The 18,034-nt window shown below is 38.0% G+C and overlaps 1 protein-coding gene across 3 annotated transcripts in view; it reads right to left on the bottom strand.

Annotated features, from left to right (window-relative positions):
* The window catches only part of LOC131049970 (bifunctional protein FolD 2), a 36,633-nt gene extending 19,421 nt beyond the window's left edge, over nt 1-17,212 (bottom strand). The window contains exons 1-2 of one of the 3 annotated variants that reach the window (XM_057984086.2): nt 16,577-17,212; nt 15,608-16,465 (exon numbers count right to left, since the gene is read on the bottom strand). In XM_057984086.2, the coding sequence (XP_057840069.2) occupies nt 15,608-15,857 (250 nt within the window). In that variant the 5' untranslated portion in view covers nt 15,858-16,465; nt 16,577-17,212. The remainder of the gene's footprint in view (nt 1-15,607; nt 16,466-16,576) is intronic. The other 2 variants (XM_057984088.2, XM_057984087.2) reach the window with 2 other exon arrangements.
* Nucleotides 17,213-18,034: the final 822 nt, after the last annotated feature.

The raw sequence follows: 18,034 nt of genomic DNA, 5'->3' as shown, positions 1-18,034 counted from the left end.
AACAACTTGACGATTTGAAGAGGTCCAAGGAAGTGCATTTTACCAGTTGAATATAATTTGAAGACACAAACATGAAGAAAAGTGGACCAAAATGCAAAATCGCTCCTGTCCCTCAGTCAGGGACCAGAGCGAAATTCCTTATAAGGCATGTTTTAGGCAAAGATCAAGCAAGTTTTAGGGTTTGAGGCAAGCAAAGACGGTGTTACGGATTCGTTGAAGACAAAATTGAAGATTGCAAGACACCAAATGGGACCTATATTAGCCTGGGCGCTCCTGTCCCTCAGTCAGGGACCAGAGCGATTTTTACCTTAGACAAATTTCTTGCCAAGTTACAATGAATTCCAAGCCATGGATGAATGAAAAGATACATTACGAATCCGTTGAAGATAAATTTTGAAGTTGGCAAAATGTGATGGAGCCTACAAGTACAAATTCGCTCCTGTCCCTCAGCCAGGGACCAGGGCGATATCTTAGTTATCTTGCTTTCATCCCAAGTTCAAGACACTCCAGGACGAAGTACAAGGTGGCGAGGACGTTTTAAGGTATCTTGATGAAGAACAAAGTTACAAGGACCGCCAAAATGAAGGATTTGCACTTAAATACCTAGGCTCGCTCCTGTCCCTCAGGCAGGGACCAGAGCGAAATTTTCATAAGGGCCTAGATTTTGAAGGTTTAACAAGTATCAAGTGTCCAAGGGGATCAAAGGGACCTCATTCTACATTATGAAAGTAATTACAAGTTGATGGAAGCAAGCATGAGCCCAGGACATTGAAGTTCGCTCCTGTCCCTCAGGCAGGGACCAGAGCGATATTCACCATAATTGCCAATTCATGCAAAAATCATGCCAAGTCAGGATTATACGAAGTTGCAAAGTATCAAAGGTGTCTTAAGAAAACGATATGTAAAGGTTTCAAACGTCAAAGGGTCATCAATTGAACCAAGGGACCTATATCGCTCCTGTCCCTCAGTCAAGGACCAGGGCGATTTGCACAAGATCATTCATTTTTCTTCAAAATCATGACAAGGCAAGGATACACAAGATCAAGGACATCATTTAGGAAGCAATGAACAAAGAACAAAGGTTGGAAGATAGCAAATTTTGGCTAGAACTTCAGGATCGCTCCTGTCCCTCACCAAGGGACCAGGGCGATAATCCTCCAAACATCAAATATGCCTCGTAGAAGCCAAGTGAAGTAAAGTGGAATGAAGGGACAACGTCATTACTTGCCATATAATGCAGATTGGTGATTGAACAAGCAAGATTAAGGAGAAACACCAAGATCGCTCCTGTCCCTCACCAAGGGACCAGGGCGATATTAGCTAAATCATTCATTTTCCTTCGAAAATCATGTCAAAGCAAAGTTGCAAAAGGTTTAAAACGTCATTTGGAAGGCTACACAAAAGAAGTGAACGACAAAATGTTACCAATTTGAGCTAGATATGGAAGTTCGCTCCTGTCCCTCACCAAGGGACCAGGGCGATATCCACCTTAGAGGGCATTCATTCACCAAATCAAGTTAGTCAAGTTCGAAATTCCCAGCAAAAATGCCAAATTCAATGTGGAGATGGAGGTTTTAACGTCAAAAGCACAAGAATCAAGACCAAATTGAGATTTCGCTCCTGTCCCTCAGTCAGGGACCAGAGCGTTAGGTTTGCATCTTTCCACCTTTTTTAAAATTCTTGGCATTAAATCATTTTTTTGAATTTATTTTAAATGCTAAAATCGACAAAATCAAAAAAAAATTCAATTAAAATAGCATTTAAAATTAGCGCATGGGTCTTTATTAATTAATTTTTGCCTTTTAAAAATCGAGTTTATTTAAAATTATAGGCATTAAATTAATTAATTATAAATAAAATGGGGCGCTTGATTTAAAATTTGTTTCATTTTACAAGGGTCGGCCTTTAAGTTTATTTTAAATTTGCCTTATTCGCCAAAGTCGGCCTAGGGTCAATATGAAGGTGAGCGCCTATAAAAGAGGAGTAGTTTATTTCATTTTCACATCATCATTTATCATCTTTTCATATGCGATTCGGAGTATACAAAGGAAGTGCGAAATTATCATTCAAGAGGAGGTGCGAATTGTGTTCAAGGTGCGAGTCTTATCAATAGGAAGGCACAAGCATTATCAAAGGAGTTCGAGTTTCAAGTTAGGCGAACTTGCCAAGGACATTGAAGAACACATCAAAGACTCCAAGGGTGGCGAATTGATAAAGAGGACATTCCTTATCCTTGAAGATCATGTTGAAGGCTTCTAACGTTAATTTTGCCTAGGCAAATTCCTCATTTTGCATTCTAGTGTTAGCTCTCAAGAGAGGTATGGCGATATGGATTTATTGTTTTGATTTTGAACGTTGATCGTCATAGCTTAAATTTTGAATTTTGAAATTTTGAATTCCAGTAGCCGAATCATTTTTTAGGAAATGATAATTCAAGGACTTATCATGAGGTTTCCTAAAATTAATTTAATCTATGCTATTCATTGCAAAATCATGTTACTAATTTTGAAATGTTGTGTAGGCATCAAATGGAGATCTCATCAAGGAAAATCAAGCCGGATCAAGGACGGTCTTCGCCGGGACGATCAAGCCAGGACAGGGGCGACCTCTTTCAATCCAGCGTTCCAAGGCGAGGTACATCATCATCCTACACATCAAGGACACATGGAGTTAGGACAAGGGCTCGTTGAAGAAGCAAATAATTTTAGAAGAGTTAATCAAAGATAACTTCTCAACGCTACCAAATTGAGTATCAACCAAGTGTCAGACGAGGTGGCATCCTAGTCATCACGTCTCCAATCAGTGAGGTCCACCTCAGCATGTCCAGATTCAATGTACTTAACTCATGGAAGGTGGCACAAACTCCGATGTACCTACCCCGGCTATCCATTGGTTGATTTTTCTAGAGGGGACATGTGTCCAAGCAATACAATTTTATCATTGGTCAAGCATTAAATGTTATGTAATGGTTGTAACAAACCCTAATTAGGGTTTTCATTGTTGAATCTTGGCCATTGATCTTGAATTGATCTAAGCCATCGAATTGAATTGTGGGCACTATATAAGCCCTGACATTTCATTTTGTAAAGTTAATTAGAGAGAGTTGTAAATAATAGAAAGCAGTTAGTAGATAGAGAGTAGTTAGAAATTGATAGAATAGTAATTAGAGTAGAATAGGAGGACAAGGCAAGAAATTGTTGCCATTGATTGTAAACAAACTCCATTTTCATTGAAGTAATGGTGAAGTGTGTCATTTCTTGCAATTTGCATGGTTTCTTGTTGAGTCTTCAATCCTAGATGGTAGATGATTAGATGAATGGAGGAAATGCGATTGATTAATGGTGGAATTCGTATATCCATACTACTAGCAGTTTGTTGATTGCAGACTTGCCTTGTGTAGTCAACTGGAATCATTCAGCTTAAGCTCAATTTCAATTTGTCGCTTCTTCATTGATATGCATCAACTTGATGGTGTCTATGCCTGCGGTGATGATTTGAACATCATAAAGCTTCCCTTAGAAGATCGCACTAGCCTTGTGGAGATGGTCCATTGATGTCAAAACAAGACCTAGTTAGAGTTTCATCAAAAATCAAATCATTGCTCCTACATTCTTAGTATTAGGATTAGATCTTCTCTTCGCCCTCATCCTTTTTCCATTTTTTCAAATCTAAGCCAGTAAGAGCCTGTGTTCCAGCAAAGCAGATCGGAAGTTCAATCATCAGATGTAAGTCCCCTTGTGATTCCAGCAAATCACATCATACCACTGGAGTTTATCCACACGTAGAGACCCTACTAACCAGAACATTGGAGTCATCCTAACTGATCCTTCATGTGAATCTTCAGCAATTAGAGACTTTATTCAAGAGAGGATAAGATGCCTTTAGGTATTTTATTCTGTGTATGATGGTGTACAAAACACACGTCAACAGGTTATCTTGTGCATATCTTTTCTATTGGAAGTCCATACACCATTTTTACACATTGCCCCTTACTTTCGGATTTACTGTATTTTGACTCTCTTTTCATCCCAAGCATTGGTAGACAACTTTAAAATGGGGGAGCTGGCTTGATCTGGAGGTTATTATTACGGTGGGACCATAGGTGCAAAAAGCTGATGGTTGGACACATGAACACAAATATATTATGTATGTCCATCTTCTTATTCCATTTTTAAAACTTGGCTGAGAGTTGTGAGAACAATGTTTGGAAGAGGCAGGGTATTTTGTGCAAGAAATTCTTTGGCAATTAATTATTAGAAGTCTTGTTTTCTTCTTTTGCCAATTTGGCAAGTCTATATAACCTTTGGCAATTTCTTGGGATCATATATCAAAGCTATGATCAGATTATTATTATTAATTTTTTCAGCAACTCACTGAAATATCCCACATGGCCTTAACTTTTAATGTATAGGACAGTTTACAACAATAACCAAGTGATTTGATCAAGCTTGTGGGCTTGAATACAGGTTTGAACAAACCTAACTAGTTTTTTGGATTATGAGATTCTATGCTTAGTTTGACAACCTTCACAAGCTCCTGCTTCAGAACACTCACTATTTGTGTACTATCTGGTCACGCTTCAAGTTGCTAAATCAAACCTTGGTTGAATGCATAGTGTCCTCCTAGGTCCCGTCCCTTACATCAAGGTCAGAGTGAACTCGCCTTAAAAGTCTGGAATGTCATCCTGATCCTGAAATGGCCTGAAATTTGACTAAGTCTGGAAATTTGAAGGATCCTCCAAAAACTAGATTTTGCATTATAACTCATGGGTCCGAAACCACTCTCAAACATCCTAACAATATATATGGAATATAACTTAAAGTATAAGAAAGAGAAAAGACATACTTTCTTATACTTAAATGTTATATTCCATATATGAATCCTGATGGAGAGACTAACTTGTCAAACAAGTCAAAACATTGACCTGTCGTGGCCGAGTCTTGGAGCTTGGACTAAGCATAGAATCTCATAATCCAAAAAACTAGTTAGGTTTGTTCAAACCTGTATTCAAGCCCACAAGCTTGATCAAATCACTTGGTTATTGTTGTAAACTGTCCTATACATTAAAAGTTAAGGCCATGCGGGATATTTCAATGAGTTGCTGAAAAAATCAATAATAATAATCTGATCATAGCTTTGATATATGATCCCAAGAAATTGCCAAAGGTTATATAGACTTGCCAAATTGGCAAAAGAAGAAAACAAGACTTCTAATAATTAATTGCCAAAGAATTTCTTGCACAAAATACCCTGCCTCTTCCAAACATTGTTCTCACAACTCTCAGCCAAGTTTTAAAAATGGAATAAGAAGATGGACATACATAATATATTTGTGTTCATGTGTCCAACCATCAGCTTTTTGCACCTATGGTCCCACCGTAATAATAACCTCCAGATCAAGCCAGCTCCCCCATTTTAAAGTTGTCTACCAATGCTTGGGATGAAAAGAGAGTCAAAATACAGTAAATCCGAAAGTAAGGGGCAATGTGTAAAAATGGTGTATGGACTTCCAATAGAAAAGATATGCACAAGATAACCATACATCTGATGATTAAAGAATCAAGATAGACACAACCAGCATTCAGGGCACACACAGGTGGATCAAGCTCGTATCCCAGACATCCAGTGGACTTAAAGGGTACATCCCCTTTTGCAAAGATTGGAAAGGCCGCACCATTTGGTGCATAAAAAATTTCAAAGGGTTAACTTTCTAAGAAAAAATGCTAAAAACCCTAAAAAACTAAAAAAACTAAAAGGGAATATTCTAATTGCAAATGTATTTACTTTTCAATTTCAATTTCTTTTAGTTTGTATAGTTATTTTAACAGCCATCCTGTCCCCAAATCACATTCCTACATCCTTCCCCCCTTCTCCCACAACCAGCCTCATTTATAACTTCACAGTTTTTGAAAGTAACACAAATTTATAACCGATGGAACAAAACTAGCAATTATTTTTTGTCTTCTTCAAGATTTTCTTCGCTCATGAACTTGTCAATGCTAAGGTCCGAAATCAACAAGTCAACTTAAAGAGGTTGTCCATGCCAATTAAAAAATTTCCAATTCAAGAATGTTGAAGGCTTAAAAGAGTGTGTTTGGTCTGCAGAGTCTGTAGATGTTTTAGTATAGCGTGTCATTCCACTGTTCAGTGAAAAGTAGCCCAATAGATTTCATAAAATTCACAAGTGAGATTCTAATACCCACAAAGCTACCGAAACAAGTCTCCAAAGTTGATGAGGAAGGGCACATGAAAATGGAGATGCATATTGATTAAAACTATGTAGTTATAAGCTAAGTCACAAGGTTCGAATTCGAATTCGAATTCAACAACCATGAAAATCGGATGAAATTCGACAAGGGAAAAATTCATGAAAAAAAATCGGATAAAATTCGCCTTCGATAATTTTGTTTATTTTTAAATATATGCATACTTCTAATAAATTATCAGAATAGCGACCCTTGTTGGAGAAAATCCGAGGGCGACCCAGCAGTTGCAGACACCCATGACCCAATAGATACAAAGCATATACAAAGAATACCCACGACCAGCTGAGTTGTGTTTAGAGACAGATAGCAGTGCTTTATAGAGGAAATTCGATTAAATTCGATTTTTTTTATAGAAGTTTGAAATTCGATTAAATTCGAACCTCATCCTTGAAAATCGCCGTATCTTGTGACTTAGGTTATAAGGTTTCAACCATAGAAACGAGACTCAAACTCGATGAGGGTGACTTGACTCGGGACTCAAGACTCGGCAAGTGAAAACCCAAAAAAAATTAGAGATTTTTAAGGATTTAAAACTTGTTTTGTGCACCCTTTATTAAATAAACCTTAAAGACACAATAACATCATCCGGTAGAAGCTAATTTGATCACATACACAAGTATGCATCGATCACATAATTATAAACGCAAATTATAGTTGAAGGAAATAGCACACTTAGATATTTAAATATTGTCAAATGTTTACATAACTCATGGAATATGAAATCCATGACATCAAATGTTCCAAACAAATATCAAAACAATAACTAGAAGCCTATGGCTCAAAGGAGCATGCATCCATCCTAAAAGGCATCTAAGGTAGGTCCCACAAACTAGTGGGAGATTGGGAGTGGAGACGCTAATGGGTTTGCGGGGTAGCAATGATAAGCTCCACAAAGTGTTAGATGTGAGCAAAACCCAACATAGAGGGGAGGCGGGGAAACACACTTGCATTTCCCCATGGGCCAGAAGTGGGGGTTAAGCCCCCCCAAAAATAAAATTTAGAGAGAAAAAAAGAAAAGTGATAGTGAAGAGAGCAAAATGATCTTTGCATTGGGCAAAATGATGCTAAGCCCCTAAAAAAAAAAATTAGAGAAAAAGAGAAAAGAGAGGGTGAAGAGAGCAAAAAAATGCTTTGAGGGGCCTTTGAGGATTTTTGGATGCTTTTTTTTTTTTTTTAAGTTAAAAAAAGTCTATTTTTGTTAATTTTTGAGATATAAAAGAGGAAATTGATTCTAGCCAAGTCCAGGCATTGGGACTTGCCAGTTCCGAGCCGAGTCTGTGAGTCTTGAGTCTTGGAAAGTGTCGCTCTAGACTCAAACAAGCAAGGGCCTATGAGACTACGGCCCTGGGACTCGCCCAAGGTCACCCAGCTCGGGACTCACCGAGTCCAAGTGAGTCCTGGAACTATGTTCACACTTCATAGAACAGTTACTAACCACATCAAAATGTGACCAGAAAACACACATACACACTGGCAACTAGCAAACAATCAACAGTCAGGTCACTTTGCCATCCACTTTACATTTACTGCTTTAAGTTTGTTGCTCAAACCTTGCCTTCCTTTCCTAACCTTTTATTATACCTTTAATGTATGTCACAAGGTTAGGTTGTGTTGTACACACACACCCCATCTCCAACAGGGACACCCTTTGTTTTTGCTTTCTTTGTTGGTATTCTGCAACAGCTCTGTCATGTAGGGATTGCAAGAACGAGAGAGTGATTAGATCAAAATGCATCACACAATCACAGGAGTGTGATAAGGAGCGAAGGAGGCTTGTAGTACTGTGATAGTGTGATAAGAGCATAGGAGGCTTGTAGTACTGTGATAGTGTGATAAGAGCATAGGAGGCTTGTAGTACTCCTAAGATGTTGATGTTTAGCGGCGGGAGTTCTTTCTCCCACGATTCTCTGGAAGAAATAAATATTAAATAAATAAAAATTCAAGTAATTTATTTAAGCCCACTCAAGTGGAGAAGGTGCCATGTAATAATTTATATTTAATCATTTGTCTAAGGCCGACTTAAAAAAAGTCACACCATTTCTATTTGAAAAGTCGTCTCTCTTGAGGCCGACTTCCCTTGAAGAGACACCACGAATTATATATAAGCAAAGCAATTCTCACTCATTTGATTATCCAATTCTCTTCAAGTCAGATCCAACGAATACAAGATAAGTTTGCACTTCTACAGCAGATCAAGTTTGATAGAAGAGCAGTTCGCACTCAAGGAGATATTCGATAATCATCTTCAACATATTATCATATTGCTTCAGATTGACATTCAGCAAGGAGATCTAATCTGTTGTAGTTCGCACCTAGGAGAGGCGCCTATATTCATCATTGAATTGGACTTAAATTTGGCCAAATTGTAAAAACAGATTTCTGCATTACTCAATAATATAAGAGATATCATTGGCTGGGTTTTTCTCCCTCAAGGAGGGGGGTTTTCCTAGGGTACTTGCTGTGTTAAAGTGTTTATCATTTCTGTATTTCTGTTTATTTCACATCTGATCATAAAAAACAACATGGTATCAAAGTGGGTCTAAGCAAAGATCATGATCAGAATTATTTTAAACAGCAAAATATTCTTCTCTTCTTCTTAGGGCATCTATCTTTGCATCAAAAATGGTAAACGGACTCAAGGTTGAAGATAGACTTGATGGTGCCTCTAATTTCACCTCTTGGAAGTTTAGAGTTCTAATTGCATTAGAAGAAAACGATATTCTCGAGTTCGTGGAGAAAGAAGTGCCCGAGCCTTCCTATGAGACTGAGAAAACACAATGGAGGAAGAATGGCACGAAGGCCAAGAAGATATTGATTGATTTTGTGAAGGATCACCTTGTGCCTATTATCTCCAAGTTGAAGATAGCTAGAGAGATGTTCAAAACTTTGGAGGGATTATATGAGATCAAGAACACCAAAAGAGCTCTTGCTTTAAGGCAATAGCTTCATCACATCAAGATGGCTAAAGGAGATTCAGTTATCTCCTTCTTCATGAAGATTACTGAATTGAAGGATCAGCTATATGCCATTGGAGACATAGTTGAAGACAAGGACTTAGTCATGTTGGCACTCAACGGTCTTCCTCAATCTTGGGAGCCCTTTATCCAAAGTATCAATGGAAGATCTAAATTGCCCAAGTTTGACCGTCTTCAAGCAAATTGCATTCAAGAGGAATCAAGGTTGGCAGCAAGAGGTAATGGTCGTAGCTCTCACAATGAAGACAATCATGTTCTTGCTACTCAAACTTCAAAATGGAAAGGAAGAGAAGGGAGAAAACGAAATTTCAAGAGGAATAGAGATAGGAAATCGAATGCTGCTCCTGGACCAAAGAAGAAGAAGGATCTCTCCCATATTCAGTGGTTCGGATGTGACAAGTATGGTCACTATGCTAGTGATTGTCCAACAAGACCAAAACCGCATGCCTCTATTGTTGATGTGGATGATGTCTATCCTTAGAAGGAATCAAGAGATAACTCAAGTGGATTTCTATTCATCTCTACCCTATCAAGCAATGTTCCAACTGATAGTAGCACATGGTTGATTGATAGTGGCGCTTCTTGTCACATTACAGGTTATAGAGAACATCTTTCAAACTTGATAGAAAGAGAAACCAACCTTCGAGTTATAATCGGAGATGATGCATGCTATTCAGTGAAGGGTGCTGGAGCCACCTCTCTTCACCTAGATTTCGGCATCCCTCTTCATTTGAGTAATGTCTTGTTCGTACCAAGTATCAAGAAGAACCTTGTATCAATTTCAGTTTTGGAAGACAAAGGATATCAAGTTGCATTTTCTGAGGGAAAAGTTCTTGCTTGGCCAAAGAACTCTAGCATCAAAACAGCCTACGTAATTGGTGTTCGTCAAGATAGTCTATATAGACTTTCATTCAATCAATTCAAGCATTCATGCATGATTCCACCCGTTCGAGTGAGCTATGGCATAGGAGACTTGCACACCTTCACTTCAGAGCTCTTCCATCCATGGAGAAGATGGTTATCGGCCTTCCAAAAGCTCAATCAGGAGCATAATGGTACTTGTAGAGGATGTGCAATGGGTAAGAATACTAAGGGTCATTTTCATAGTAGTGAAAGTAGATCAAAATGTAATCTAGATCTTGTTCATTCTGATTTGAGTGGTCCAATGTATGTGGCATCCTTAAGTGTTTTTGGTATTATGTAACTTTCATTGATGACTACTCTAGAAAGACTTGGATTTATTTTTTGAAGTCTAAGGAATTTGAAGAAGTGCTTTAGAAATTCAAAGAATTTAAGGGTCAAGTAGAAAATTTGTCCGAGAAAAGGATCAAGGTTCTGAGATCTAATAACGAAGGAGAATACACTTCTGGAAGCTTTCGTAATTTTTGTATTGAGGCAGGGATCAAGAGGGAGTTTTGTGTTCCTTACAATCCTCAGCAAAACGGAGTTGCAAAAAGGAAGAATACATCTATAGTTGAGGCAACCAAAGCTCTGATCCATGATCAAGACTTACAAACCTTCCCTTGGGCAGAAGCATTCAGAACTGCAGTGTATGTTCAGAATCGAATCTTGGAAATTATGACTCCTGAAGAAGCATTTACAGGTGTGAAACCTGAGGCTCCTCGTACTTGGTATGAGAGGATTGATCGATACCTGATGAGCTTGGGATTCTCCAAGAATGATGCAGATTCAAATCTCTACTTCAACGTAATTCATGGTGAGGCTCAAATATTGGTTCTTTATGTTGATGACTTATACCTTACAAGGGAAGAACATCTCATTGCCAAATGGAAGGAGGAGTTAGCTTCTGAATTTGAGATGAAGGATTTAGGTCTTATGCATTACTTTCTAGGGTTGGAAGTATGGTAAGACCCAATGAGATTATTCTAAGTCAAGGGAAATACACCATAGATATCTTGAAGAGATTTGGGATGATGGATTGCAAATCTATGTCTACACCGATGGAAACAAATTTGAAAAAATTGAGTGAGTCTGCAGCTAGTTCAGATCTAGTAGATCCCACCATGTACAGGCAGTTGATTGGATCATTGATGTATCTAGTCAATACTAGACCAGACATATAATGTCCTCTACCTAATTAATTATAATTAATCTATTTCGATTTACTAAAATTGATTGAGAGACTAATCATGAAGCAAGACATCGATATTCTTTAATTTATTAGTTATTAACAAGTGCTTATTTATTTTCCTCATTAGATGATTAATTTCATTATTCATAGTTCTTAATATAGATATCAGACCCTGCTACTTCAGTTTTAAGGGAGAAGGGTCTATGTATGTTACCAAAGCATTTAGAGACCAAATACAATAGGTTCCCTCAAAGTTTACAGATCCAAGCCCTTACCTATCTTGGGTTTAACCTATTGCTTGGATTTAGACTGCCCCTCTTTGGAACATCTCATTCCCATCTTCTTAAATACTGATAGTAATAACATGATGTAGACTATAAATATACTAATTTCTTATGTATTATGAATATATATGAAATTAAGTATGATTGTCATACATATTGCAGTCTATATTAATATTACTATTAATTCTGCATAAGAACATTATCGGGCTTCATATATTAAGTATACTTATTAAACACATCCCCATGCATACCACCAAGAACAAAGATGTTACTGCCTGCAACTTAATAACAGTTCTGATCTCATCTGATCCATGTTGATGTCACTAGATGCTTTTGATTTCTTCCCTTTATATCTCTCAATGTGAGGGAGAGGTCACACCTCTTCATCATGTATGTCCTTGGCAAGAGACACACCCTTTCACCATTAGCACTCTTTGAAAGAGTGCAACTCTTCATTCTTTCTGCCCTTTGAAAGGGACACAACCTTCCACAATCAGATCTGCACTTCTATTCAAATCAGATCTGCACTTTTCATTTTCCAAATCCTCCCCCTCTCAAATGAGGTTCTCTTCTCCCTTTTTTATCTCATTGTTGAGGGAGTCACAACTTTTCCTTTCATGTCTTTTGACTTTTTATTAGGTTAATTAATTTTTAATTAATCATATTTAATTATATTATTTTATATTTTAATTTTATTTTTATCATTTATTATTAAATTCTATTTCAAAGTGGGGACATTACAATCCATCCCACCCAAGATTGCTTGTCCTCAAGCAATGATCAATTTTAATTTTCTTACGCTAAGTCATCTACCAATATGAATAAAAAATACAGCACATACACATGGATATCTGCAAACACCAAGCATAAACATGAATACACATATTGTCAGATTTTTTCTTATTGATTAGAATGACTCATTGATTCATCTTTACCCTACAGGATGGCAAAATCATAGCTCTAATACCATTTGTAATGTGCCCTACCTGATTAATTATAATTAATCTATTTCGATATACTAAAATTGATTGAGAGACTAATCATGAAGTCAGTCATCAATATTCTTTAATTTATTCGTTATTAACAAGTGCTTATTTATTTTCCTCATTAGATGATTAATTTCATTATTCATAGTTCTTAATATAGATGTCAGACCCTGCTATTACTTCAGTTTTAAGGAAGAAGGGTCTATGTATGGTACCAAAGCACTTAGAGACCAAATACGATAGGTTCCCTCAAAGTTTACAGATCCAAGACCTTACCTATCTTATACCCTCAGACTTATGGGTCGTTGATCCCCACCCTATCTTGGGACTTAACCTATTGCTTGGATTTAGACTGCCCCTCTTTAGAACATCGCATTCCCATCTTCTTAAATACTGACAATAATAACATGATTTAGACTATAAGTATACTAATTTCTTATGTATTATGAATATATGTGAAATTAAGTATGATTATCATACATATTGCAATCCATATTAATATTAATATTAATTCTGCATAAGAACATTATAGGACTTCATATATTAAGTATACTTATTAAACACATCCCCATACATACCACCAAGAACAAGGATGTTATTGCCTGCAACTTAATAACAGTTCTGATCTCATCTGATCCATGGTGATGTCACTAGATGCTTTTGATTTCTTCCCTTTATATCTTGCAATGTGAGGAAGAGGTCACACCTCTTCATCATGTATGTCCTTGGCAAGAGACACACCCTTTCACCATAAGCACCCTTTGAAAGAGTGTGACTCTTCATTCTTTCTGCCCTTTGACCTTCCACAATCAGATCTGCCCTTTTCATTTTCCAAATTCTCCCCCTCTCAAATGAGGTTCTCTTCTCCCTTTTATATCTCATTGTTGAGGGAGTCGCAACTTTTCCTTTCATGTCTTTTGACTTTTTATTAAGTTAATTAGTTTTTAATTAATCATATTTAATTATATTATTTTATATTTTTATTTTATTTTTATCATTTATTATTAAATTCTATCTCAAAGTGGGGACATTACAAGGCATTTGCTATGCAATGAGTGCCCTCAGTTAGTTCATGTGTGAACCAAGGCAAATTCATCTAGTTGCAGCTGAGCATATCTTGAGATACTTGCATGGCATAGTTGGATATGGCTTGAAATATACTTCCAGTGTAGATCTACAGTTACAAGGCTATTTTAACTCTGATTGGGTCGGGAGTGTAACTGACAAAAAGTGCACCTCTGGATATTGCTTTAACTTGGGGTCTGCAATGATTTCTTGGTGTAGTAGGAAGCCGTCTTCAGTGACACTAAGCACTGCAGAGGCCGAATATATTGCAACATGTGTAACAGCCCGAGAAGCAATGTGGCTTCAGAAGCTCCTTGCAGGATTGTTTGGACAATCATTGGAGCCGATTGTTATTCATTGTGACAATCAAAACTGTGTGAAGCTATTTGTCAATCATGTCTTCCATGAGAGAACAAAACATGTGGAAATCAAATACCATTACATCAGAGATATGAAACTGAGGAAAGCAATTCAACTGAGGTACATTTGCACTGATGATCAGACGGCTGATATTCTCACCGAGCCTCTCTCTAGAATGAAGTTTGTGCATTTTCGAGATAAGCTTGGAGTTGTGGAGAATGAAGCCCTTGCTAAGGAGGAGACTCAGCATCAGTGATCTTTCATGATTTGCTATAATGCATTTTTCTCTAAGACGGAGAAATTTGAGGTGAAAGCCCTTATCCATCTCTGAGATGGAGATGTGGTTCTTTCCACCCTCTAGGAGTAGCCATGGTGGACATCATGTTGAGTGACTCCATGACGATGTGTTTCTTTCCACTAATGGGAGTAGCCATTGTGGAAATCACATTGAGAGACTCCATGATGATTCTCTTGTACTTGTGTTTATCCACCCTCTAGGAGTAGCCATGGTGGAGGTCATGTTGAGAGACTCCATGATGACATCACGTTGAGCGACTCCGTGATGGGCACTTGTGCACTTGTTCCTTTCCACACATGGGAGTAGCCATGGTGGATGCCATGTTGAGTGATTCCATGATGCAATCACATTGAATAACTTCGTGATACACCTTCTTCCACAAATGGGTGTAGCCATTGTGGATGTCATGTTGAGAGATTCCAGGACATCGATATTAAGAAAGATACCTCCCTAGCTAAGAGGCAGTGTTGATGTTTAGTGGCAAGAGTTTTTTCTCCTACAATTCTCTAGAAGAAATAAATATTAAATTAAATTAAAATTTCAAGAAATTTATTTAAGCCCACTCAAGTGGAGAAGGCGCCATGTAATAATTTATATTTAATCATTTGTCTAAGGCCAACTTAACAAAAGGTCACACCATTTCTATTTAAAAAGTCATCTCTCTTGAGGCCGACTTCCCTTGAAGAGACACCACAAATTGTATATAAGCAAAGCAGTTCTCACTCATTTGATTATCCAATTCTCTTCAAGTTAGATCCAACGAATACAAGAGAAGTTTGCACTTCTACAGCAGATCGAGTTTGATAGAAGAGCAGTTCACACTCAAGGAGATAATCGATAAATCATCTTCAGCATATTATCATATTGCTTCAGATTGACATTCAGCAAGGAGATTTATATCTGTTGTAGTTAGCACCTAGGAGAGGCGCCTATATTCATCATTGAATCGGCCTTAAATTTGGCCAAATTGTCAAAACAGATTTCCGCATTACTCAATAATATAAGAGATATCATTGGCTGGGTTTTTCTCCCTCAAGAATGAGGGTTTTCCCAGGGTACTTACTGTGTTAAAGTGTTTATCAATTCTGTATTTCTGTTTATTTCACATCTGATCATAAAAACAACATAAGATAGCATACATGATTTTTCCCAATATAACAAACACACAGGATGTTTTTAGAAGATGAATTAAACTCAATGTAGCAAATGATTCCAAACCACTTGATAAAATATCCCTACGGAACTATTTTAATCCATAGATTAAAATAAGTCAACACTTACAGTTTGGGTCGGGGAGCGCAGCCGGAGGATGCCAATTGAGCGGCAGAGTCCATCTGTCGGGCATGTTCCATCCCAAAAGAGGGGCGCGGCCTGTCTTTTCGGGAGCAGTGACCTCTAGTCTGCTTTCCCATGTGACAATGCTGCTACGAAAATGACGCTGCTTGGACGTTGCTGCCGCAGAAAGGAAAGTAGTAGCACTCCATGATAGCGCTCCCATTAATTCTGCTCTTCTCCACAATGGGGAGAGCATCCACCTTAAAACAAGGTTGGAGGAAACGCGACCCCTCCTCCACTGGCACAAATACGGCTCGGAAACCGTTCCCGTCCGTGCTCAAATTAGGCTAAATTTAGAACGCAACCCTGTGTCTAAATCCAGCTCTCTTTATAACTATTAACATCAAAACGTTTATGAGGAGCACCAAAATCAATCTTAATATCACCCAGTGGCTGATACACAAGATCAACATAAGGGAGATTTTCATAAAACCCCGGAACTTCGCCAAACCCACAAGTACGTGCTATGCCTCCCTTTCTGTTTTGCCATGTAGATCAAATATTAAATCAAATCCTGAAACTTCTACTCTCATTGCATTGTGCCAAGACTTCCGTTATGTTCCAGAAACGTGTGAGACTTGCAGGGTAACCAAGTGTTGATATCATGTCATGCCATGAAGCTCTTCAAACTTTCGTTAACATCAAACAGCAAAACACTCTCCCCTTTGCTGCTACGTGGGTGAAAAATGGGCAACAAAGCCTAAGATTTTTCTATTTTCCCTCTCTTTTGGTGAATGTCGGCTTGGAGATAAAGCTTTTTTATGTAACAGTTTCGAACTCCTAAGATAGCATACATGATTTTTCCTAAGATAACAAACATATAGGATGTTTTTAAAAGATGAATTAAACTCCAATGCAACAAATGATTCCGAAGCACTCGATAAAATATCCGTAGTAAAATAAGTCAGCACTTACAATTTGGGTCAGGGAGCGCGGCCGGAGGACGCATATCGAGCGGCAGAGTCCATCTGTCGGGCATGTTCCATCCCAAAAGTGGGGCACGGCCTCTCTTTTCTGGAGCAGTGACCTCTAGTCTGCTTTCCCATGTGACAGTGCTGCTACGAAAATGACGCTGCTTGGACGTTGCTGCCGCAGAAAGGAAAGCAGTAGCATTCCATGATAGCGTTCCCATTGATTCTGCTCTTCTCCACAATGGGAAGAGCATTCACCCTAAACCCTATTAAGCTCTTTAGTCTCCCTTTACTGTGTACTAAAGAAAGAGTATCTACAGATGCACTTTCTGTGCAAACATTCATGAACTTTTTCAAATTGTAGCAATCCTTCTGGGCCCCAAGTTGTTCGCAGGATGCACCTCGACTTCAAATACTCTTTTTCACGACATGCATTGAGCTTATTTTCCCTAAAACTTGCAATTTTATCCGGTGGTCCATGAATGTCCATGGCAATCATGTTTCCTGTCTTTCATTGTTTTTCATATTCATATCCCTAAGAATCCTTTGGAAAGATCCAATCTTGTAATACTTGGGTTTTGCACCAACAACCTATAATGAGTTTCTTAAAAAACTGTTCGAGGGTTTATTTTGATGTTTTGGATCATGGCACGGTGGATCATTTGGATACAAACTAGGTGATCATTGGAGGATCTATTATATAATAGAGGTGTAATGGTCACGGTGATTGTAATTTATATTAAATTTAGTATAAATTTGGTTGAAGATATTACATATTTTTTTAGTAAAAATAATTTAAAATGATTTTTAGTTACCTTCTAAGAATCTCTTTATTCAGTAATTAGTGACTTATTTTCAAAGTCAAAGAATAAGCATATATGGTTTTTTTTGTTTTCTTTGTCATGGATGAAGTAGTAGCAAAGATAACTTTAAGTAATAAATCCTAAAAGCTCTTAGGGCAATGGCGTCGAGGTGGAGGCTTGGTTTGCAACCGAGGGATTTCAGGGATTTTAGACAGAGAGAACAGTCTAAGTTCCATGTCCAGCCTTCTTTTAGGCCATGGTTGAAACCAAAATGGGTTTCGAAGGATCAGAACAGGTTTCTTTTTTCCTCGCAGTTGCGTCTGGATAACAATGGCAAAAGTAAGGGTTTTGGGTGGCGCAAAAATGATTCCTCGAGGGATTTTAATAGCCTCAACAGCTTTCCTAATGGCTTGAAATCAGATTGGAAAAGGGTCTGAGACAAGGTGTGGCGACCAAAAAAGATCCCAAGAGTGGATGAAAATGAGAAGGTAAAGCAGTCTCAACCTGAAGTCAAAAACTATCCATTTTTCTAGACAATAGCAGTTGGAATGATTATGTTTCCTTTTTTAGGGCGAGGGGTTTTTTTATGAAATGGGTCGGGGAGTGGCCTGCGTTCAGTCGGGTTAAGAAGTGGTGTGCAGAGAACTAGTCGTTCAAAG

This window comes from Cryptomeria japonica, chromosome 2 (genome assembly GCF_030272615.1).
Source record: "Cryptomeria japonica chromosome 2, Sugi_1.0, whole genome shotgun sequence".
Taxonomy (NCBI): Eukaryota; Viridiplantae; Streptophyta; class Pinopsida; order Cupressales; family Cupressaceae; genus Cryptomeria; species Cryptomeria japonica.
The sequence above is the reverse complement of the archived record's forward strand: the minus strand, read 5'-3'. Positions and strand labels throughout refer to the sequence as shown.